General features: G+C 39.3%; 1 protein-coding gene across 1 annotated transcript in view; it reads left to right on the top strand.

The window, feature by feature from the left end:
• Nucleotides 1-13,020, top strand: part of LOC308695702 (uncharacterized protein) — a 13,601-nt gene extending 581 nt beyond the window's left edge. The window contains exons 2-4 of the mRNA XM_081373883.1: nucleotides 570-665; nucleotides 11,781-11,943; nucleotides 12,125-13,020. Of these exons, the coding sequence (XP_081230009.1) occupies nucleotides 11,841-11,943; nucleotides 12,125-12,954 (933 nt within the window). The 5' untranslated portion in view covers nucleotides 570-665; nucleotides 11,781-11,840 and the 3' untranslated portion in view covers nucleotides 12,955-13,020. The remainder of the gene's footprint in view (nucleotides 1-569; nucleotides 666-11,780; nucleotides 11,944-12,124) is intronic.
• The last annotated feature ends 5,951 nt before the right edge of the window (nucleotides 13,021-18,971 follow it).

Raw genomic sequence — 18,971 nt, 5'->3', positions numbered from 1 at the left:
CAAAGGGCAGACATTTATAATGAAGTTCTTAAAGGGGTCATCAATTGATAATTAAAAATTTCCTTGAGCTTTTGACATACGAGGTCTATATATTAAAAGAATATCATGTAAGTTTAAAAACTGAAAACGTCCTTGTTAGTCCAAAAACAGCTTTTATTGAAACTAAGCCCAGAAAATGAATAGTTTAGGAATGTGTCTATTATGATGTCATAGATAGGTCTGCAGTAACGCCTACTTCTACATTGTTACCACTGTAGCCCCGCCCACTGTTTCACGCATGACAAATAGCTATAGTAGGTAAATAACTTCTTTTTCTCATTTTTTTTAGGAAAATAACATGTGACGCTAACACTGGATCGATCAACTAAGCAATAAACATGCCTTTGAAGATTGCTAAATATTGTGCAGTGCCAAGTTGTAGAAAAACCCAGTCGCTGCATAACCTTCCTTCTGATTCAAACATTAGGAATGCGTGGTTGAACTTTGTTTTTAATGAAGTTCCAGATCGCGTGAATAAGACACTGTGCGTTTGTTCACTTCATTTCGCTGCGGATTCCTTTGCAAACAAGAAACAGTTCGACGCTGGATTTGCAGAGAGACTGAGATTAAAAAACGGCGCTGTGCCTTCTATATTGGATCCGACAAAAGCCACGCAACACACTTATGTGAGTAAAAAAAGTTTTTACTGTGTCACGATTGCTTTGTTACATAATCAGTGCGTATCAAACGTATGTTAAACCAAAATCACCAGTCATCTGTGATTTCCGAAATGTAATGATTTATGTACATTTAAGATGTTATTTGTCTCAAAATCGTTTATCTATCTATAAATTACAGGAACATCTGTCTGTCTGTGTGTGTGTGTGTGTGTGTGTGTCTGTTAACCGCATATCTCTCGAACCGTTAGTCCGATGGATTTCAAACCTGACAGGTGTCTCGCTACGGGCACGAGTAAGTGCAGTGCCAAGTTTGACGTTGTTTGGATGAGAAATGCTAAAGATATCGTTAAATATATCATTTTTAAAAGGTTGTGGTTTAAAAATAAACATTCTGACAATGTCAGCTACACTGTTTACTTCTGAATATTATAGTTTGGTTCCAAAATGTGATAAATCCATTTTGATTAATTTGAGTAAAAATGTGTTTTCTTTACCAAGAAACCAACAATTACTAAAAACACACACAAAAACTGATTTTGCACGGGCACTTTGCACTGCTCCCTGAATCAACGCGCTTATTCATTTGTGGATGTTAACTGAATCTGTAAGTCAGCTATGCTGTTTACTTCTGGATATTATATTTCATTCTGGTGCGCTTAAAGTTATCGCTACTGTGTAATAGTAGCCTATGCTATTCACCAACTAAACATATCCTATTCAATGCGTTCACAGTCTCTTTCACGGGCATCATTTGTAGTAGTAGCCTATTCACAAACTGTTTCCTCAAGCATAGCGTTTTCTCGGAGTTCACTGTGTGCTTTCTACCATGCACAAATAAAAATGTCACTGAACTTTTGCTGTGTAATTGTAACAATGAGCACTCAAACACACCAAACCAACAATTACTAAATACACACTCAAAAACTGATTTTGCACAGGCATTTTGCACTAGTTGCTGTAAATGTCAGTAAATCAAACCAGTGACAAAATGGTCAACTTCACATTGTTTCTCTTAGTAGGATGAAAATAATAAAATAAATTATATATAGAAAGAAGGGATGTCAACGTTTAATCAACGATAATACATTTAATCGATAAAACTTAAATCGTCGATTAAGCAGGTTCATGCGCGTTCGTGCTGGTCAATTTTCAACTTTTACTCCACTACAACTTCCAACTTCGTAAAGCCAAAGTTACGCTAGATTTTAACGCAGAAGGTGCCGGTTGGATTTCTCGCTCAACCATCATGCATCTCTGTTATGGAATTTTTTTGCGTGCTCACGCGTGACAATTTCTGGTTTATACTATAACTTATTTCATTTGTGCATCACTGCGATTTTACTATGAAGAAAGCGAGAGTATGGATGCACATAATTTAATAAAGCGGTATTTGCTCATAATTTGGCTTTCGTTGACAATGGCAGTGACCCACACAAATGAATTGGGTTATAGCATACACTGGGTTTCCCGCAGCACTTTGGAACTAAGGCGGCCGCCTAAGCAACACACGCCTGCCGCCTTAACTACGTCGTCAAAAAAAAAAAAAAACTAAATAAAATTGTTACATCGCTTTTAAAAAGTTGGTGCTTAAATTAGCGTCAATTCATCCTTCGCAGGGAGTTTGATTGACATGCGATCTGAGTCTGACCAATCAAAATCCACCATTTTTGTCCGACAAAGCAGTCAGGAGAGTTAGATTAACGTCGGTGGATTTGACCTTAGGCTTGTTCGACTTGAACCGGCGCTGCACAGACCGATCGGTGAATGACATCAAAGTACCGCGAGAGCGAATAGAAAGTAGACTGCTCCTTATGCTTTTGAATTGCTCTCGCGGTACTTTGATGTCATAAACCGATCGGTCTGTGCAGCGCCGGTTGAAGTCGAACAAGCCTCTTGGCTTTAACTGAGGCAATCTGTCACGACCGTTTAAAGAGCCACAAAACGGTAGGCCTATTTATTGTTTAATTTTCTTTGACTGCCCAAATTTGAAAGTTGAGACTTTGTTTCATATTAAATATTAGGCTACCTGCTCGGTGTCTGTCTGTCAACGCGTTGTCAGTGTCCTCTATTTTTCACTGCTTGAGAACATGGGTTGAATCCGAAAGTTTTTTAAAAAAACTAATTAAAAATCTAAATATGACTAAAACTAAATACATTTTTTAAATAACACTCCAGGTCTCCGCATTTCAAGCCCGAAAGAGAACTCGATACTGACGCGCGTCTTTTCTGTGGGTCGTGTCGTGTGTGTGTGTCTGTGTATTAGGCAGGACTACAGCACGGTCTGTCTTGTCGCGCTTGAATGGTTTAAAACAGGGTTTATACAGAGATTCTTAAATTGAATTTACTACCTTTTTACACCTATTTTACTACCATCACAATATTTTTACTACCAACACGGCTTCAAACTTCAACTGTAGCAGTGTTAAGTGTTAAGTAAAGTGACAATTAAAGACATGAAATATCTTTCCAAAATGAATTAATAACATATTTAATCACAATTTAATGAGGCAATTATAACTTAATTTCAACACTGGGAGGGAGAGATAGAGAACCAGAGATGTTTTTTTATTAAAATATGTTTTTCCAAAACGCTATTAATCCATCCAGATTTCTTTTTCAAAACGCTATAAATCCATCCATATTTTTAAAACGCTATTAATCCATCCAGATTTTTCCCCCCAAAAATTGATGTTTTGTCTTTTTAAAAAGTATTTTGTCTTTTATTTCGTGTTTGCATTTGAGGAAAAAAACATGTAGCCTAACCGTTCGTTCTCCATTAATGAAGCTTTTAAAACTTTCACAGAGACATCAAACAGAAAACACAAAGCCTCTCTTTGAAACGAATTTCGTTTTGTATTAATTTTATCTTAATTTTAATCCATGTTTCATTATTTTGTATAATTACAACATGTGATTATACAACGACACGACATGAACCGAAACTCAGCGTAGGCTATTGGTAGCCTAGGCCACTCGCCTCACAGACCTAAACAAATTAGAAATATCCTATATCTATTATCTACAGAAAGCTTGAAATTTCTACTTTTAAACAGAACCATTCAAAACTAAATAAAATAGGCTATAGGCTAATCCGTAAGAAATGCATTTTTCTCCGGCGCGTTCACTACTGCGAAGATCGTGAGTCAGTGTCAACTTCATCTTTGCAGCTGACACAGAAACACTTGTTTATTAATAAACGATTAAAATGTCATAATATTTTTTTTACAACGTTTAGGTGCCGTTTATATGAACGCGTCACCACTGCATGAGAGAGAGAAAGAGAGAGAGACACACACACACGCAAGGTCTCTCCCTCTCTGCCGTGCGCTCGCTACACGATTTGCTTGCGCGCTTTTGCTCGCTCGCTCGCTCGCTCTAGATTCGCAGGAGATTTGAACTAATTTCCAGGCATCATAACATTACAAAAGGCAATTGTAATTTTTTTATTACTATTTTGGTATGACGAACATTCACCCGCCAGTGTGGCGGATAGCCTTTTGAGATTTATTTGCCAAACGGAAAATCTAACCGCACTTGGCGCTTGGCGGGTGTTAATTTCGGACCCTGGCTGTGGGCCAGTAAAAACTGGGCCGTAGTTTGGACACCCATGATATAGACCCAGATGGGGCTTTGAAAATTTACTACCTCGTCAGATGACGTTTACTACTTTTTACTGGCCTTAATTTGGCAATTTAATTTACTACCTTTTACAACCCCGCAGAAACCCTGTAAAAGCATTCACATTAATAAGAGCGTGATCATAACGCTATAGTCAACGTGGTGATAGAAAAAAAAAAAACGGATACTGCGTAATTAATTTTAACGCTTTAAACCTTTTTTTTTTTTTTTTTTTTTTTGTGGTGCCACAGTGGGCAAGTGATGAAACCGGTGTTGCGACTGAACACCGTGTAACACAGGTAACACCGACTATCGTAGCAAGCCTACCGCAAGCCTTCTAATCTTACCTTCTTATACTGTCTATGGATCTTACTCATGCTTTTCATATAATCAACATAGATGAAATAAAAAATATATAATAATTTAAAAATAATTATGAAACTAAATCGTTTTCTTTAATGACTGGGCTACAACACATATGCCTATAGGAGAAATTTAATGTTGGAGCGAACACCCCCCCCCCCCCCCAACCCACAACCCACCACCCACCACCAACACCACCACCTTAACTAACACATTTTCTGCGGGAAACCCTGATACATAAACCGGAAATCATTGCAACCCGGCATGCAAAAAACAATAGCGAAATTCCAGTGTGCACGCGATAGTCTGTATATGTTTTATTTTTGCAAATGTTCCTTCAGGTGCTCCGCATAAAAACAAATGTGGGTCGGGGCTTGATTTTGTCCATGGGGAATTGTTTGGATGGTTGTTTTTTGCTATTGGTGGATCTCATGTGAGTGACAAGTTGCCCCGCCCTCACACCAGTAAACGCGTCATCAGAGACGAGAAGAGATGTCTCTGCAAGAGGAAGGGGAAGTTATTTTGATTTAAAGATTACGAGGCACATGAATAAAAAAAATAAAAAAAAATTATGTGTGAAAATAAATCACTTATGATAAATACTTATTCTATAAAAAAATAAGAATTGTCCATTTTGATTTCATGGTGTACGGAAGAGGATTAGGGCCAGGCAATAATAAAAAAAAATAAAACCATCTCGAGATTAAAGTCATTATAATGCGAGATTAAACTCGTTAAATTTCGAGAAAAAAAGTCGAAATACAATCTTGAGAATAAACTCATTAAATATCGAGAATAAAGTCGTTGTGTTTCGAGAAAAAAACTCGTTAAATTTCGAGAAAAAAGTCGAAATACAATCTCGAGAATAAACTCATTAAATATCGAGAATAAAGTCGTTGTGTTTCGAGAAAAAAACTCGTTAAATTTCGAGAAAAAAGTCGAAATACAATCTTGAGAATAAACTCATTACATTTCAAGAATAAAGTCGTTGTGTTTCGAGAAAAAAAGTCGAAATGAAATGTAGAGAATAACGCATTCGATCTGTGTTCATTAGCCTACTGATAGAGGACATGGCAGAGTTGGATCACTTAGTCAAACTATATTTTAGACTTTCTTTCTGTAACAAAGCCGTCTAGGTCGGCTAGAGGAGGAGCTGTAGCCTACTATCATGGAATAATGTCCAATTTAATGCACCCTATAGGCGGGTGAGAAACAGCGCCATGAATTATGCAGAAAATGCAAGACTGCTCTTTGTGCATTGTGTAATGTGTCAAGTTCAAAGCTTCATAAAACAATAATTCCACAGTAAAAACTGCTTAAAATTTGGATTTCGTTAGACAACAGCTCTTCTATAATGGGATAATGTCCACTTTAACGCACCCTCTGATGCGGTCTAGAAAATGCACAACTAGTAGGAATGATGGCGATCATGGCGCAATAAGGCGACTCTGAATTTGTTTGCCCCATTTAAAACTTTAACGGTCCATAAAAAAACCCGGTAGCCTACAGAAATTTGTGCCAATATTTCGGTTTCCACTAGATCAATATATGCTCTATTACTCCCTTTAGTCGGATTTAACGCACCCTTATGGCTGAGAAATGCAAAATTTCTTCATTCATTTCTAACACAGCTTGGTGCGAGCAATGCCATACACACGGTGCTTAAGGAAGCGTCGCGTCATTTAAAGGGGAGGTCCGAGCGTCAATAAGTAGCCTAATAAGTAACTGGATTCAGCCTTGTAGGCCTATGCAATGAACTCTGATCGAATGCGTTATTCTCTACATTTCATTTCGACTTTTTTTCTCGAAACACGACTTTATTCTCGAAATTTAATGAGTTTATTCTCACGATTATTTCGACTTTTTTTCTCGCAATTTAACGAGTTATTTTCTCGAAACACAACGACTTTATTCTCGAAATTTAATGAGTTTATTCTCAAGATTGTATCACGAGTTTTTTTTTCTCGAAATTTAACGAGTTTTTTCTAGAAACACAGCGACTTTATTCTCGAAATGTAATGAGTTTATTCTCAAGATTGTATTTCCACTTTTTTCTCAATGTAATTATTTTTTTCTCGAAACACGACTTTATTCTCGATATTTAATGAGTTTATTCTCAAGATTGTATTTTGACTTTTTTTCTCGAAATTTAACGAGTTTAATCTCGCATTATAATGACTTTAATCTCGAGATGGTTTTATTTTTTTATTATTGCTTGGCCCTAATCCTCTTCCGTAATGGTGACTTAAGTATATTATAGAGAAATATTAAATTATATAGACAAAAACACATTCAGGGCCCATATCTTGAATTTTAAAGGGCATTTTTACTTTATGTTCTAATAAATGTTCAAAACCTGTTTTGTTTGTTTTTTTGAAAATTAAGTGACTTACTCGATGTCAGCTTCCACATTGTTAAAACAATTACCATATCACATAGAGGATACGTTATACACACCCCAAGGTAGGGCTGGGTATTGGCAAGGGCCTCACGATTCGATTCATATCGCAATACATGCGCCACGATACGATTTATCACGATATATTGCGATACGATACTTATTGGGATATATTGCAATACTTTTTTTTTTTTTAAATCTAAAATGTAAAAAATAACAGAGCTGAAAATACAACTTGCTGTGTGTACCAGCTGAGGTATTCTGGTATGAGTATCACATTATATTGATAAAGCTATTTGCATTGTAGAGTCACTGAACAGTGAACACACTGAAATGTATATTTTGTCACTGAACACTTTTAACTAAAAATGAAGATGCCACAAAATGTTTAACTGATTTTTTATTTATTTTTTCTGTTGAAAATAAGTTATTTTTACGAATGTGGGAATCCAAACAGTTGCTGGTCCCCTGTTTTTCTAAAGTATATTTTCCTACTATGGAAGTCAATGGTGAACAGCAACTGTTTGGTTAACCACATTCTTCAAAATATTGTTCAGCACAAGAAAAATTAATACAGGTTTGGAACAACATCAGAGAGTAAATAAGAACCGAATTAAAATTTTTGGTTGAACTATGCCTTTAAGGACAAGCGGCAGCATGTTTAATTTTAGGCTACTGTCAGTTTAAGATCGGCACACATGCATCTAATATACACGTGTATGAAACACACTCGATTTTCTCTCAAATGTTTGCTTACAATGTTTACATAAACACAGTTGGTTATGTCTAAAGTGAGAGTATGACAGTATTAACGCAATAAGACTCAAAGATAACTTAGTCCAGTAAGCAGGCGCTGTTTGACTGGCTTTTAGTGCCTGTGTGCTTCGGGTGTATGTGCTCAGAAAAGCGCATGTTAGAACAGCGCATCAGCATGCGAATGAAATGTTTTACCGGCAAGGCTTTAAAGCACATGCAAATAATTAACTTTTGTGAATTGCAGTGTCCGTGATTGTAACTCTATCTCTGCGTTAACGTGATGTGCATACGTTGCGTTGTTGAGATGGAGGCGCCAGAACTGCAACTGATGCAATGCACTATAACACAATACTACAATATTTCTTCAAAAGCAGATCGTGGAGGCATTTTAATCATCCACAATCAAAAATCGTGATATCGCACACCCCTAAACCAAAGTTCACCCACACGTCGGCTCTGCAAGCTGGAGGCATTCATATTTTCCGTCATGCTCGCTCCCACAACTGTTAGCTTTGTAGACAGCGAGTCAGCGATCTACAGAAACTGATGATGTCGTTTAACACGCAAAGGGATTTAAAAATATTAACAATTTCAAATCCGTTTAAAACAAAGTATCGATATTAGAGGTTGTGAAAAATCGTTTTATTGTAAAAAAAACAAAAACAATATTAGTTAGCTGTATCTATGGCCTTGTTTACACTGCAGGTCTTGATGCCCAAATCTGATTTGTTACCTATATCCAGTGTTGTAGTCGAGACCAGCTCACTCGAGTCCGAGTCGAGACCGAGACCAAAGAGAGTCGAGTCCGAGTCGAGACCGAGACCAAAGAGAGTCGAGTCCGAGTCGAGTCGAGACCGAGACCAGAGAGGTTGGATAACCTAAGGTTGGGTCTAAAAAACCAGACCTAAAGATATCTTCAAGAATATGTAAAATATTTGGTGGTAACAATAAAATTGGCACCATACTCAAACAGTAAATCAAATATACAATGGAATCATGTACACTGTAATGGTAAAAAGGCCACATAGTAGGTGGTGTGTAAAGGTCATTTTATTACAATTATTACTTACAATTATTACAATCAGTAAGTGCTCTTGTCCACATTGCAATACAAATAATAGAGAGAAATATGTAAGGGATAATATATAGCGAGGTGAAATCAGCCTGAATCAGCCTGAAGGGGTTGTATTCATAACAACCGCCTCGCTATACATTATCCCGCTTATTACATGGCTACCTACCAAATAAATCAATAATTTGACAAAATATTGATTTAAAAAGGAGCTTATTGATTTAAAAACTATTAGGCTATATTGCTTCCAACTGCGTCCATAGCAACGCTCTGTTTTTCATGGCAACGGTGTGTTATTATACTTCGCAGCGGACTATTATCAAGAAATATCAAGAAATAGCGTTTACGTGCGTCCAGGGCGTTTAGCGCGGCGCGGTGGACGCGAATTCGACTCAGTCGCGCGTCCTACTGCACACGAATTCTGTGTGGCTCTTATATGCAAACTGAATTATGGATGATAAGGCAGACATTTTCAATACATAGTTGAGCTAGAGGCTCCACATCACATCTGACCAGGCTCCTGCTGCATTTGCGTGGCGCGAACGTTAGTCTCAAGTCATGCGCAGTTGCGCACAAGAAAGTCAGCAATCATTGGACGTTTCAATCAAACAACAATTTAAAGAAATATTAACATACAGTAACAATCATGAAATATTTTGAATGGGACTCGAGTGGACTCGGGAATAAGTCCGAGTCCTAATATGTTCGAGTACGAGTCAATTCCGAGTCAAAATGCACACGAGTCCATGACAAGACCGAGACCATTAAAATATGGTCTCGAGACCGAGTCCGAGACCGAGTCCGAGTCTCGAGTACACAACCCTGCCTATATCCGATTTTTTTTTTTTTTTTTTTTGCCGTCTGTTTACATGTACTTTCGATTGTGATCCATATCCGATTCATGTGTTTGCGCTTGCCATACTATCGGAAACATTGTGCATGCTTAAAGGGTTTAATTATCTATCTTAATTAGCACAGATGGACGAACGCAAAATATGATTGATGCTAGCTCTGCGATATATGCGAAGTTCGCCAAACATCACCATGATTATGAGGCGGAGGACGAAAAGTGCCATCTTTGCAGCCAGCGCATATGCTTTAGTGATTGTGTGCGAGAGAGATCTCAGAACTGGTGGGAGCATATCGTGGAGGGCTTTAACGAGGAGCAGTGGGTCCGAAATTTTAGGATGAGCAAGCCAACCTTTGATATGTTGTCAACGTTTGTCCACATTCCTCTCCTACGATGACACAACGTTACGCTGGGCCATCCGTCCCTTTGCAGATGCACGTCGGGGGTTGCTCTCATCATTAAACTGCGGAGACGTAGCCTAATGCCTCAGAAAATCCGATCTGCCTGACATGACATTAGAGATGTTCCGATACCCTTTTTTCCTTCCCGATTCCGATACCTGGACTCAGGGTATCGGCCGATACCGAGTACTAATCCGATACCTGGGTGTATATCTATACAGCTGCAATTCATACTAGCCCTGTATGAATTGATATAATTATTTTATAAAAGGTATTTTAGTTTTACAATATAACTATAAAAAAGTGCAACAAATAAATCTAGGAATCTAAAAAATTATATATGAATAATAGGGGTCCACAAAATTCACGGTTTGGTTCGATACCATACACTGGTGTCACGGTTCGGTACGTTTTCAATACAGCAAAAGGAAAGAAATGCCAGAGAAATTTCCTTGATTTACATTTTTTATTAATTTATTTTTTATTAAAACTAACATCATAAAGTATGAGCATGATGTTTGCTTTGAGCAATGATGGAGCTATACTTGACATATAAAACAAAAACAGCTCCTTATAAAAAAAATTAAATGTAATATTGTAGTAGTGATAAACAAAGGTTTATTTTATTTCAGATTAACATTTGAGGGCAGCAATTTTATTCATAATGTCAAAATAAAACCAAACGTTACTTGAAAGCACAATGTTTCTTCCAGGTTTCCACGCGCTGTTTGTGAATGCTTCTCACTAGATTTCGCAGCGATGTTATTACTTCAGTGGCGAATTCAAATGCTTTCTTTACTGGATCTCTTAGTGCTGTGTAGTAACACAGTGTCGCTTGATTAAGATCGGCTCGCGCTGCACTGGTCCAAACTGTTTAATGGTCCGTGAAGCACAAAATAACGAGTAGCGCAGTTTTGTTCCGTTTTTATTACGTTTGCCATTTGATGTTGGGCGCCAGCGTCTCTTACATTATGCGCTTGCCGCACGCCTACATTTGAAAATTTGTGTTTTCATTTCTTCTTCGCTGCTCTAAACAGTGGTTGCTTGTGGCAACAGCACAACTTCCTGTGTTGCCACAAGCAACCACTGTTTAGAGCAGCGAAGAAGAATTGATCTCCGATTTGCAGCGCTAAGCAAAGTTAGCGTGCATAACTAGGTATTGTTTAATAAAATGGTATCGGATCGGTACATGGGTAGATGTACTCGCCGATACCGATGCCAGAATTTTTATTGGTATCGGCGGCATTTCCGTTACTAGTATCGGAATCGGAACAACACTACATGACATTCACATTGGCACATATCTGATTTATTTCCACAAATGAATGAGGCCTGAAAGCGATCTCAAAATATCCGCATGTGTGCATTTTTTTTCCTGTTTACACGGTCATAGAACACAACCGATCTGTGTCACATATAAGCAAAAATCGGAACTGAGTCAACATTTCACTGACAGTGAAAACGAGGCCTATTTTTGCACAGCCCTACCTGAAGGTTACAATTACTTTATTATAACTCTTCTTTTTGTGTTCTGTGTCAGACACAGTGGTCTCATTTAAGATTTAAAATGCATTTAATTTGTTGAATCATTGAATAAAGTGAATCATTGAATGAAGTGGAATTAACTGTATGAAGAAATGTCTGTTCTGTACTTTTTTTTCAGATCTGGCCCTCCATACCTCATAACAATCACTGCTCACACCTTCATCCAAGCCATTCCCAAATGAAAGCTGTTGTAAAGATGGAGGTTATTAAAGGGGATAGTGGTGATATTAGAAATTCAGAAGCATGTGGAGTGAAAAATAAAGATACAGAGGAACAAAGAGGTTGGTGTCCATTCTTGATTCTTCATTAATGACGGCTGAAAAACCTAAATGAAACATATTTTCTGACAGATGAACAGAATTGTATATAGTAGTTAAAGATTCATAGGAGCAAAAAATAGCATAGGGCAAATAGAAGTGTGATTTAAAATTCATATCTAGAAATATTATATTTCCATTTTAGACTCAATGAATGTGCAAGAGGAAAGTGAAGAATTGGACGAAATCGAGAAGAAACATCGGATTCAGAACCTTCATGATGCTAGAACTCGAGAAAAAAAAGGATACACAAAATCTCAAAGAGCAAAAGCCAAAAAGACTATTACCTGTCCTCAATGTGGAAAAGGTTTCTCATGTAATTCAGTCTTTATTGTTCACACAAGACGTCACACAGGTGAGAAGCCGTTCACATGCCCTCAGTGTGGAAAGAGTTTCATAAATAAAGGAAACCTTAGTAGTCACATGCAAATTCACAATGAAGAGAAGCCATTTGCATGTGATCAGTGTGAAAAGAGTTTCAAATGGTCATATAGTCTCAGAGTTCATAAGCTCACTCACTCAGGAGAAAAGCCATTTGATTGTGATCAGTGCGATAAGAAGTTTGTTAAGGAATCAGATTTAAAGGGCCACATGAAAGTTCACACAAAAGAGAAGCCTTACTTGTGTTCTATTTGTGGAAAGACATTTTCATGGCTGGGCCGTTTTAAAGACCATCAGAAAATACACGCTGGTGTGAAAGAATATTTGTGCTCTGATTGTGGTAAAGCTTTTACTACAGCCACTCAGCTGAAAGTGCACCAAAGGATCCACACTGGAGAAAGACCTTACAAGTGTTCATATTGTGAAAACAGTTTCAAGCAGTTAGGAGCCTTGCAAGCACATGAGAGAATTCACACTGGAGAGAAGCCGTATCAGTGCCATCAATGTGGCAAGAGATTCAATTGTTCCAAAACTACACAGATTCACAGTAAAAAGCATTGTCCAAAATTAAATGGAATGTCAGTACAATTATAAAGCTGTTTGTTTATTATAATTTGGGTGGAGTGTTTTTAAATAAATATGGGAATTGGCTGTCTTCAGAAAAGTGTCAATGGTGTTTTCTTTTCTTCATACCTCTGAATAATGCTGAATAAAGTTTATAATAAAGTACATTTATAAGTGCAGTTCTGCTTTGTGTACAGGGGTAACCTCTCTATTTCTAAGGTTCCATAAGCATCACCTAGAGTTCAAGAGCGAGTTTTCATTCTGCCTATCTGCTGTTTTGTTCAGGGTAATTATATAAAATACTAAATCCTTTATAATCATGCCTTTTCTTAAAATATGGTTTAAATAAGTAAATGACAAATGTCATATGATGTTACCAAACACTAAAAATGCTGGGTTAAAAACCAGCACTGGGCTGTTTTGACCCATCTGGGTTGTATTAAATGTTAAACCAAACACGCTGGTCTAATTTTCTATTTACTAGCTGTTATTCTCCTCGTTTAAAATTAACTCCATAATGGGTTGGCACCGTTTAAAGCACTTTAAATACTCCTCTCAAGCATTCAGTTCCCACTCATTGGTCCAGTTTTAAAAGAACATTCTCCTCACTGCAGGCAGTTTCCAAATTTCCATTTCCATATTTAAAATGTTTCAGCCATTTTGGATTTTCATAACCTTCTTTTGTAAAAACTGATTGTTTGCTTACCATTTAATCTATCATCTATTAAACCTAGACTGTGAATGGTCATACTCTTTTGGCTCATCAGTGTATTATATTTTCCTTCATCAGATTATCTATTTTAAATTCTACATGAAATAAAACATGGTAAACTGTTGTAAGGGTGGTCATGAGTACTTTAAACTCATTACCTTTGGCGGCACATGATGATGTGGTAGCCGAGCTATGCAGACTTCTGTTTGAGAAGCACCCCTTGTGATTTGCCCGCCACTAATGCAAAATTGAATAAACATGGCTTCAGTCATACTGTACTGATAATTGGTCCTAGATCCGTTCGAATGAGTTCTTAGTGCTTAGAAAAGCAGACACGGGACCTGCGTGAAGTTGACCCCCCCACCCAAGGCAAAACACCGGCAAAATAGTCTCAATCATTTGTGCACCGTTTGTGCTGTTTGGTTTTTTAGATATTAAAAGAATATTTATTGGTCATTCTGAGGTCACTCAGCTACCCCAAATGCTATTTTGCCGACGTTTTGCATTGGTTGGGGGGCCAACTTCACGCAGGTAACACGGGCAGGGAAGAAATAAATTATTTTATCTACTGATTTGCATTTTGTGTTTGTTATTGTCTGTTGTGCTTAGTCAGATGTGATTGCTTGCCTTTTAATGCCATATGTTGGTTATCTACTGTATATCAGTTCATGTATGTGCATAGGGTTTCCCCTTAGGATTTTAAATGTGTACTGGGTCGTTTCATGTCTCCCTCGGATGGCTACAAGCTTTGCCTTCAGTGTTGGAGACATCGTCTTGACCAGCAGCTAGACCTCAACAACGGTCCTCTCACAGGAAGGTGGCACTGCCAGCCAATCAACAGGCTACAAAGAAACTGTTGTACGGCTTCCTTTATTTCCTTTAGTGCTGCTGCTATGGAGTTTGGATCCATGGTTAATGTTCGCCAACCCGTTACACTGACTTATCAGGACAATTCGGCTTGGCTATGTGAATCAGTTCACCAGGTGCCTGCCCAGGTACAGTGGCACTCTTTTTACTTCAGTAGGAGGTAAGAGTGTTGCTGTCCTTTAGGCAGAGACTGCAGTCCTTCTAGCAAAAGATGCAATAGAGTCTGTCCCTCCAGCCGAGGTGAAGAAGGGCTTCTACATCCCTTACCTCATCGTACCCAAAAGGGGTGGGGGAAACAGGCTCAGTTCAGTACTCGTAGATCCAGAATCTGTCTTTCACAGGCTCAAGAAGCTCACTCAGAGACACATGCTAATGTGTCTCAGATACCAGGATTGGTACACGGCGATAGACCTGAAATGTGCATACTTTAATTTCTCAATCCTTCCTTGACAATGGTCATTTTCTTAGTTTCACCTTTGAAGGGTGGGCAAACCAGTACAAGGTCCTTCCCTAGACAAGGTCCTTCCCCCTCCTACCAGAGTCGCAGAGGTTGCCCTTTTCACATTGAGGGAAGTAGACATTCGCCTCCTCAACTATCTCGACTGGCTAATGCTAGTCCACTCTCGAGAGCTGTTGTGTGCACACAGAGACATGCTTCTCAAGCATCTAGCCAGATTAGGACTTCAGGTTAACCGGGAGAAGAGCATGCACTCCCCTGTGCAGAGTATCTCTTTTCTCTGTGTGAAGTTGGACTCTGTCTCAATGACAGCACATCTTTTGCAAGACCATGCTCGTTTAGTGCTGAACTGCTTGAATTTGTTAAAGTACAAAACAGGTTTCTCTTAAGTATTTTCAGAGGCTCCCTGGGGTATATGGCATTCTCGGCCACAGTAACACCGCTTAGATTGATGCAGATCGCTTCAGCATTGGCTTTATTCCAAGTCCCGAGATGTGCATGGCACTGCGATACAAATCACGTGTCATCACACATTCAGCCCTTGGACAGACCTTTCGTTTCTACGGGCAGGTGTTCCCAACAAGTGTCCAGATGTGTTGTTTTTACAAGACATATACAGGACAGGCTGGGGTGACATATGCATTGAGCATGCAGCTTCAGGCTCCTGGACAGGCCCTTGACTGCACGGGCACATCAACTGCCTAGAGTGTGTTGGCATTGCTGTTAGCCCTAAGGAGGTTTTGACCTTTGATCCAGGGCAAGCACGTGTTGGTCTGGACTGACAACACAGCGACAGTATATCAACCACCAGGGTAGTTGCATGCAACTCGCATCAACTTGCCTGCTATCTCCTCTGGAGTCAACAGTGACTGAAGTATCTGCAAGCCACTCACATTACGGGCATCGGGCGACTCAATCTCACAACAATTTACACTCCGAGAAGAGTGGAGAATCCATCCCCAGCAGGTCCAGCTGATTTGGAGTTGATTTGGCCAGGCACAGGTAGACCTGTTCAAGAATCCTCCTAGTGGTATTCCCTGACCGAGGTCCCCTTCAGTATGGACGCACTGTCTGCGCAAGTATGCATTTCCCCCAGTGCAATTCATTGCACACAGGCTACCTGACTCTCATGCCGGAGACCCGGGTTCGAGACCCGCACGGAGCGGGGTGAGAAGGACCCGGGTGGAGGGGTTACACAAGGTCAGGGAGGATTTACAGTTGATTATTATTATTATTATTATATTTACATATTTGTTTTATTTAAAAACAACACCAACAAACACTTACAATCACTGGGGCTTTACACATCTGTGGCCAGGATTTGAAATTTGGTCATCTGGCTCTCTGTCCCCCCTCCTCCATCTTTTTACTGAACCTGAGGCTTCGAACGCCTTCAAAAGTGGACCCTCAACGCTGATTTGGCATTGGTGATCAGATCTTCTACTGTGTTGGGGTGTAATGAAGATCTGATGTCTGACTTTAAGCGCTTCTGGACAGAGAACCCTCTCTCTTACTGCGCAGAGGACAGGAAGGATCAACATGACCCTTAACAGATGAAAGATGCTCTCAAGTGGTCCTGAGACCCCGGCCTGGCTATATGCCCAGGGTTCCTACTACCGATTTTATGGATCAAGTGGTAACCTTGCAAGACCTAACACTATCTCTTTTGTGACTAGTGCGCGCTTTGCACATTTACCTGAATCGCACACAGAGCTTTTGAAGATCAGATCAGCTCTTTGTCTGTTTTTGAGGTCAGCAGAATGGGAAGCCTGTTTCCAAGCAAAGAATTGCCCACTGGATTGAGGATGCCATTCTCCTGGCCTACCAGGCTCAGGGTTTACCGCGCGCCTTGGGAATGAGGGCTCACTCCACTAGGGGCGTCGCAGGCTCTTCTGCTTCAGTGAATGTTGCATCTTTACATTTGTAGAGCAGCAGGCTGGGCTACACCCAACACCTTTGCAAGATTTAAAAATCTCCAGTTTTGAACCAGTTTTGTCCAGTGTTCTTGGTACTAACAAATGAACCGACAACTGGTAGAGTGTAGTGCTTGCGTGTCAGCGCCTTTTCCCTCTCTAAGGTGATAATGTGTGCTTTTTAGTTCGAAGTAAAGTTTCCCATTATTGGTGAAACTTGGACCAACTTTCCTCCATAATTAAGCCAAGATGCCTTATTGGCTCCTTTGCACAAACCTGAATGAGTGAGCCGAATACCCGAATGTCTGGGGAGTGGCCAGATTTAAATTTCACTCGCCAATTGTACAGTGTCTGTATTTTGACGCAATGTCTCCGTTCCCTCCATCAGAGAATGAGGGTTACAACAGTAATCAAGACATGTTCCACCTTTTTATGAATTAACTCTTTCCCCACCATTGACAGAATTTTCCGTCCTTTATGAGACAAGGCTTCCCCACCATTGATGGAATTTTCCCGCTATCTGTGTTTTCACTGTACGGTAAAGGGCACTATTAGGAATCTTCTGGAAGAGTACAGAATCTCCAGATTTAAAAAAAGACACGTGAATAAGAAACAGAAACAAGCGATAGCATATGTAAGCAGATGCATATGTAAAAGAACACAATCATCATCATTAAACAGCATATAAATCAAAACTGCCTAATGTTACTGTGGCGAGCAGGACGAGGCCGAGGGCTGTGAGAGAGCGGCGCAAGGCCGGTGGCGTGATTACTGATGAGCGACACCTGCGCGACGCACTGGTCTCGTATCTCTCACGGAGGAGCGGAAGCATAAAAGGAGGATCGAGAGAGGAACAGGCCTGGGCTTACGTTTTGTTTTACATGTGACAGCAGTCGTCAATGAGGGGCTGCTGTCTTTTACTTTCGTTTTGTATTTGTTTAATTTTTTCGCATTAAAATGTGTGTTAACGTTCGCCAGTTCCCGCCTCCTTCCTTCCCACAACATCTAACCTTGTTACAGTTACCGAATGACATGTCAACCTAGGACGAGGACTGTGCAAGCTTTGGGGGTATTGATGGACTCAATGTACTCCGTCTAAGGCCGGGCGGTTTTCCCAAAAAATCATATCACAATCTTAGAACACAAAATTACGATCCACAATCTGAATCACGATCTTCCCAATTTTGAGATGTACTATAGAGAATATCCAGACTGGAACAAGCCTATTGATTTATCTCTTTGTACCATTTAAAACACCATATTGAATTAAAGAATGAGTTGTCAAAATGGTCATTAAATGAAGTTTAACTTTATATTAAATATTAAAGTTGTAATTAGTAATCAGTAGATAAATAATAGATAAACATTAAATAACACAAGATCTTAAAGTACTCATAATTTGCAGTAGTAAAATGTACAAACTTACGAAGTTTACAAAGGTATGAACTTTTCAAAGTCTTCAAGTGGCAATCAGCACCCAATAGATGATATTATATAAAATAACAGATTTTTCCAGTGCTCAGAACTCAACGTGAAAAAAAAATGCAGTAGTAAAAGGTGAACAACGAGGGGACGACAGCAAGATGGCGCCGTGATAACAAGCTTGTGTACGTTGCTCGTGAGTTATTTGAGCAATTTTTGTTTCGTTGGTTGCACTATGGGCTGCTAAAAATTCAAATAGAAATCTCTCGAATTCCCCCTCGACAAATCAGACAAAAACTATGGCGCATTCTTCACAGACAGAGGTGATGGTCATGCATGCCTATGCGACACCTCTCGATTCAGTTTCTACTCTTGATATACCTTTACCTGAAACTCCTGACAAACGACCATTGGCCAAGAAGTCGCGTGTATCAGTAAACGATGATGATGTACCGAACTCTGTTATCTTGGCGGCAGTTAAAAAAATAGGCAAACTCCAAGAGGAGTCTTTGGCGAGGCTTCAATCTGTGGAAAAGTCCGTTCAAGAGAACACTGCTTCTATTCCCACCCTCTCCTCATCCATGGAATTCTTTGGCAAGGAATTCGAAGACGTTACGAAAAGAGTGGTCTCTCTGGAGAACACGGTCTCTAGCCTCACGAAAGAAAAGGAAAGTCA

The sequence above is a fragment of the Scardinius erythrophthalmus genome (genome assembly GCF_964197995.2).
Source record: "Scardinius erythrophthalmus genome assembly, chromosome: 9".
Taxonomy (NCBI): Eukaryota; Metazoa; Chordata; class Actinopteri; order Cypriniformes; family Leuciscidae; genus Scardinius; species Scardinius erythrophthalmus.
This window is presented reverse-complemented; position numbering and strand designations above follow the sequence as displayed.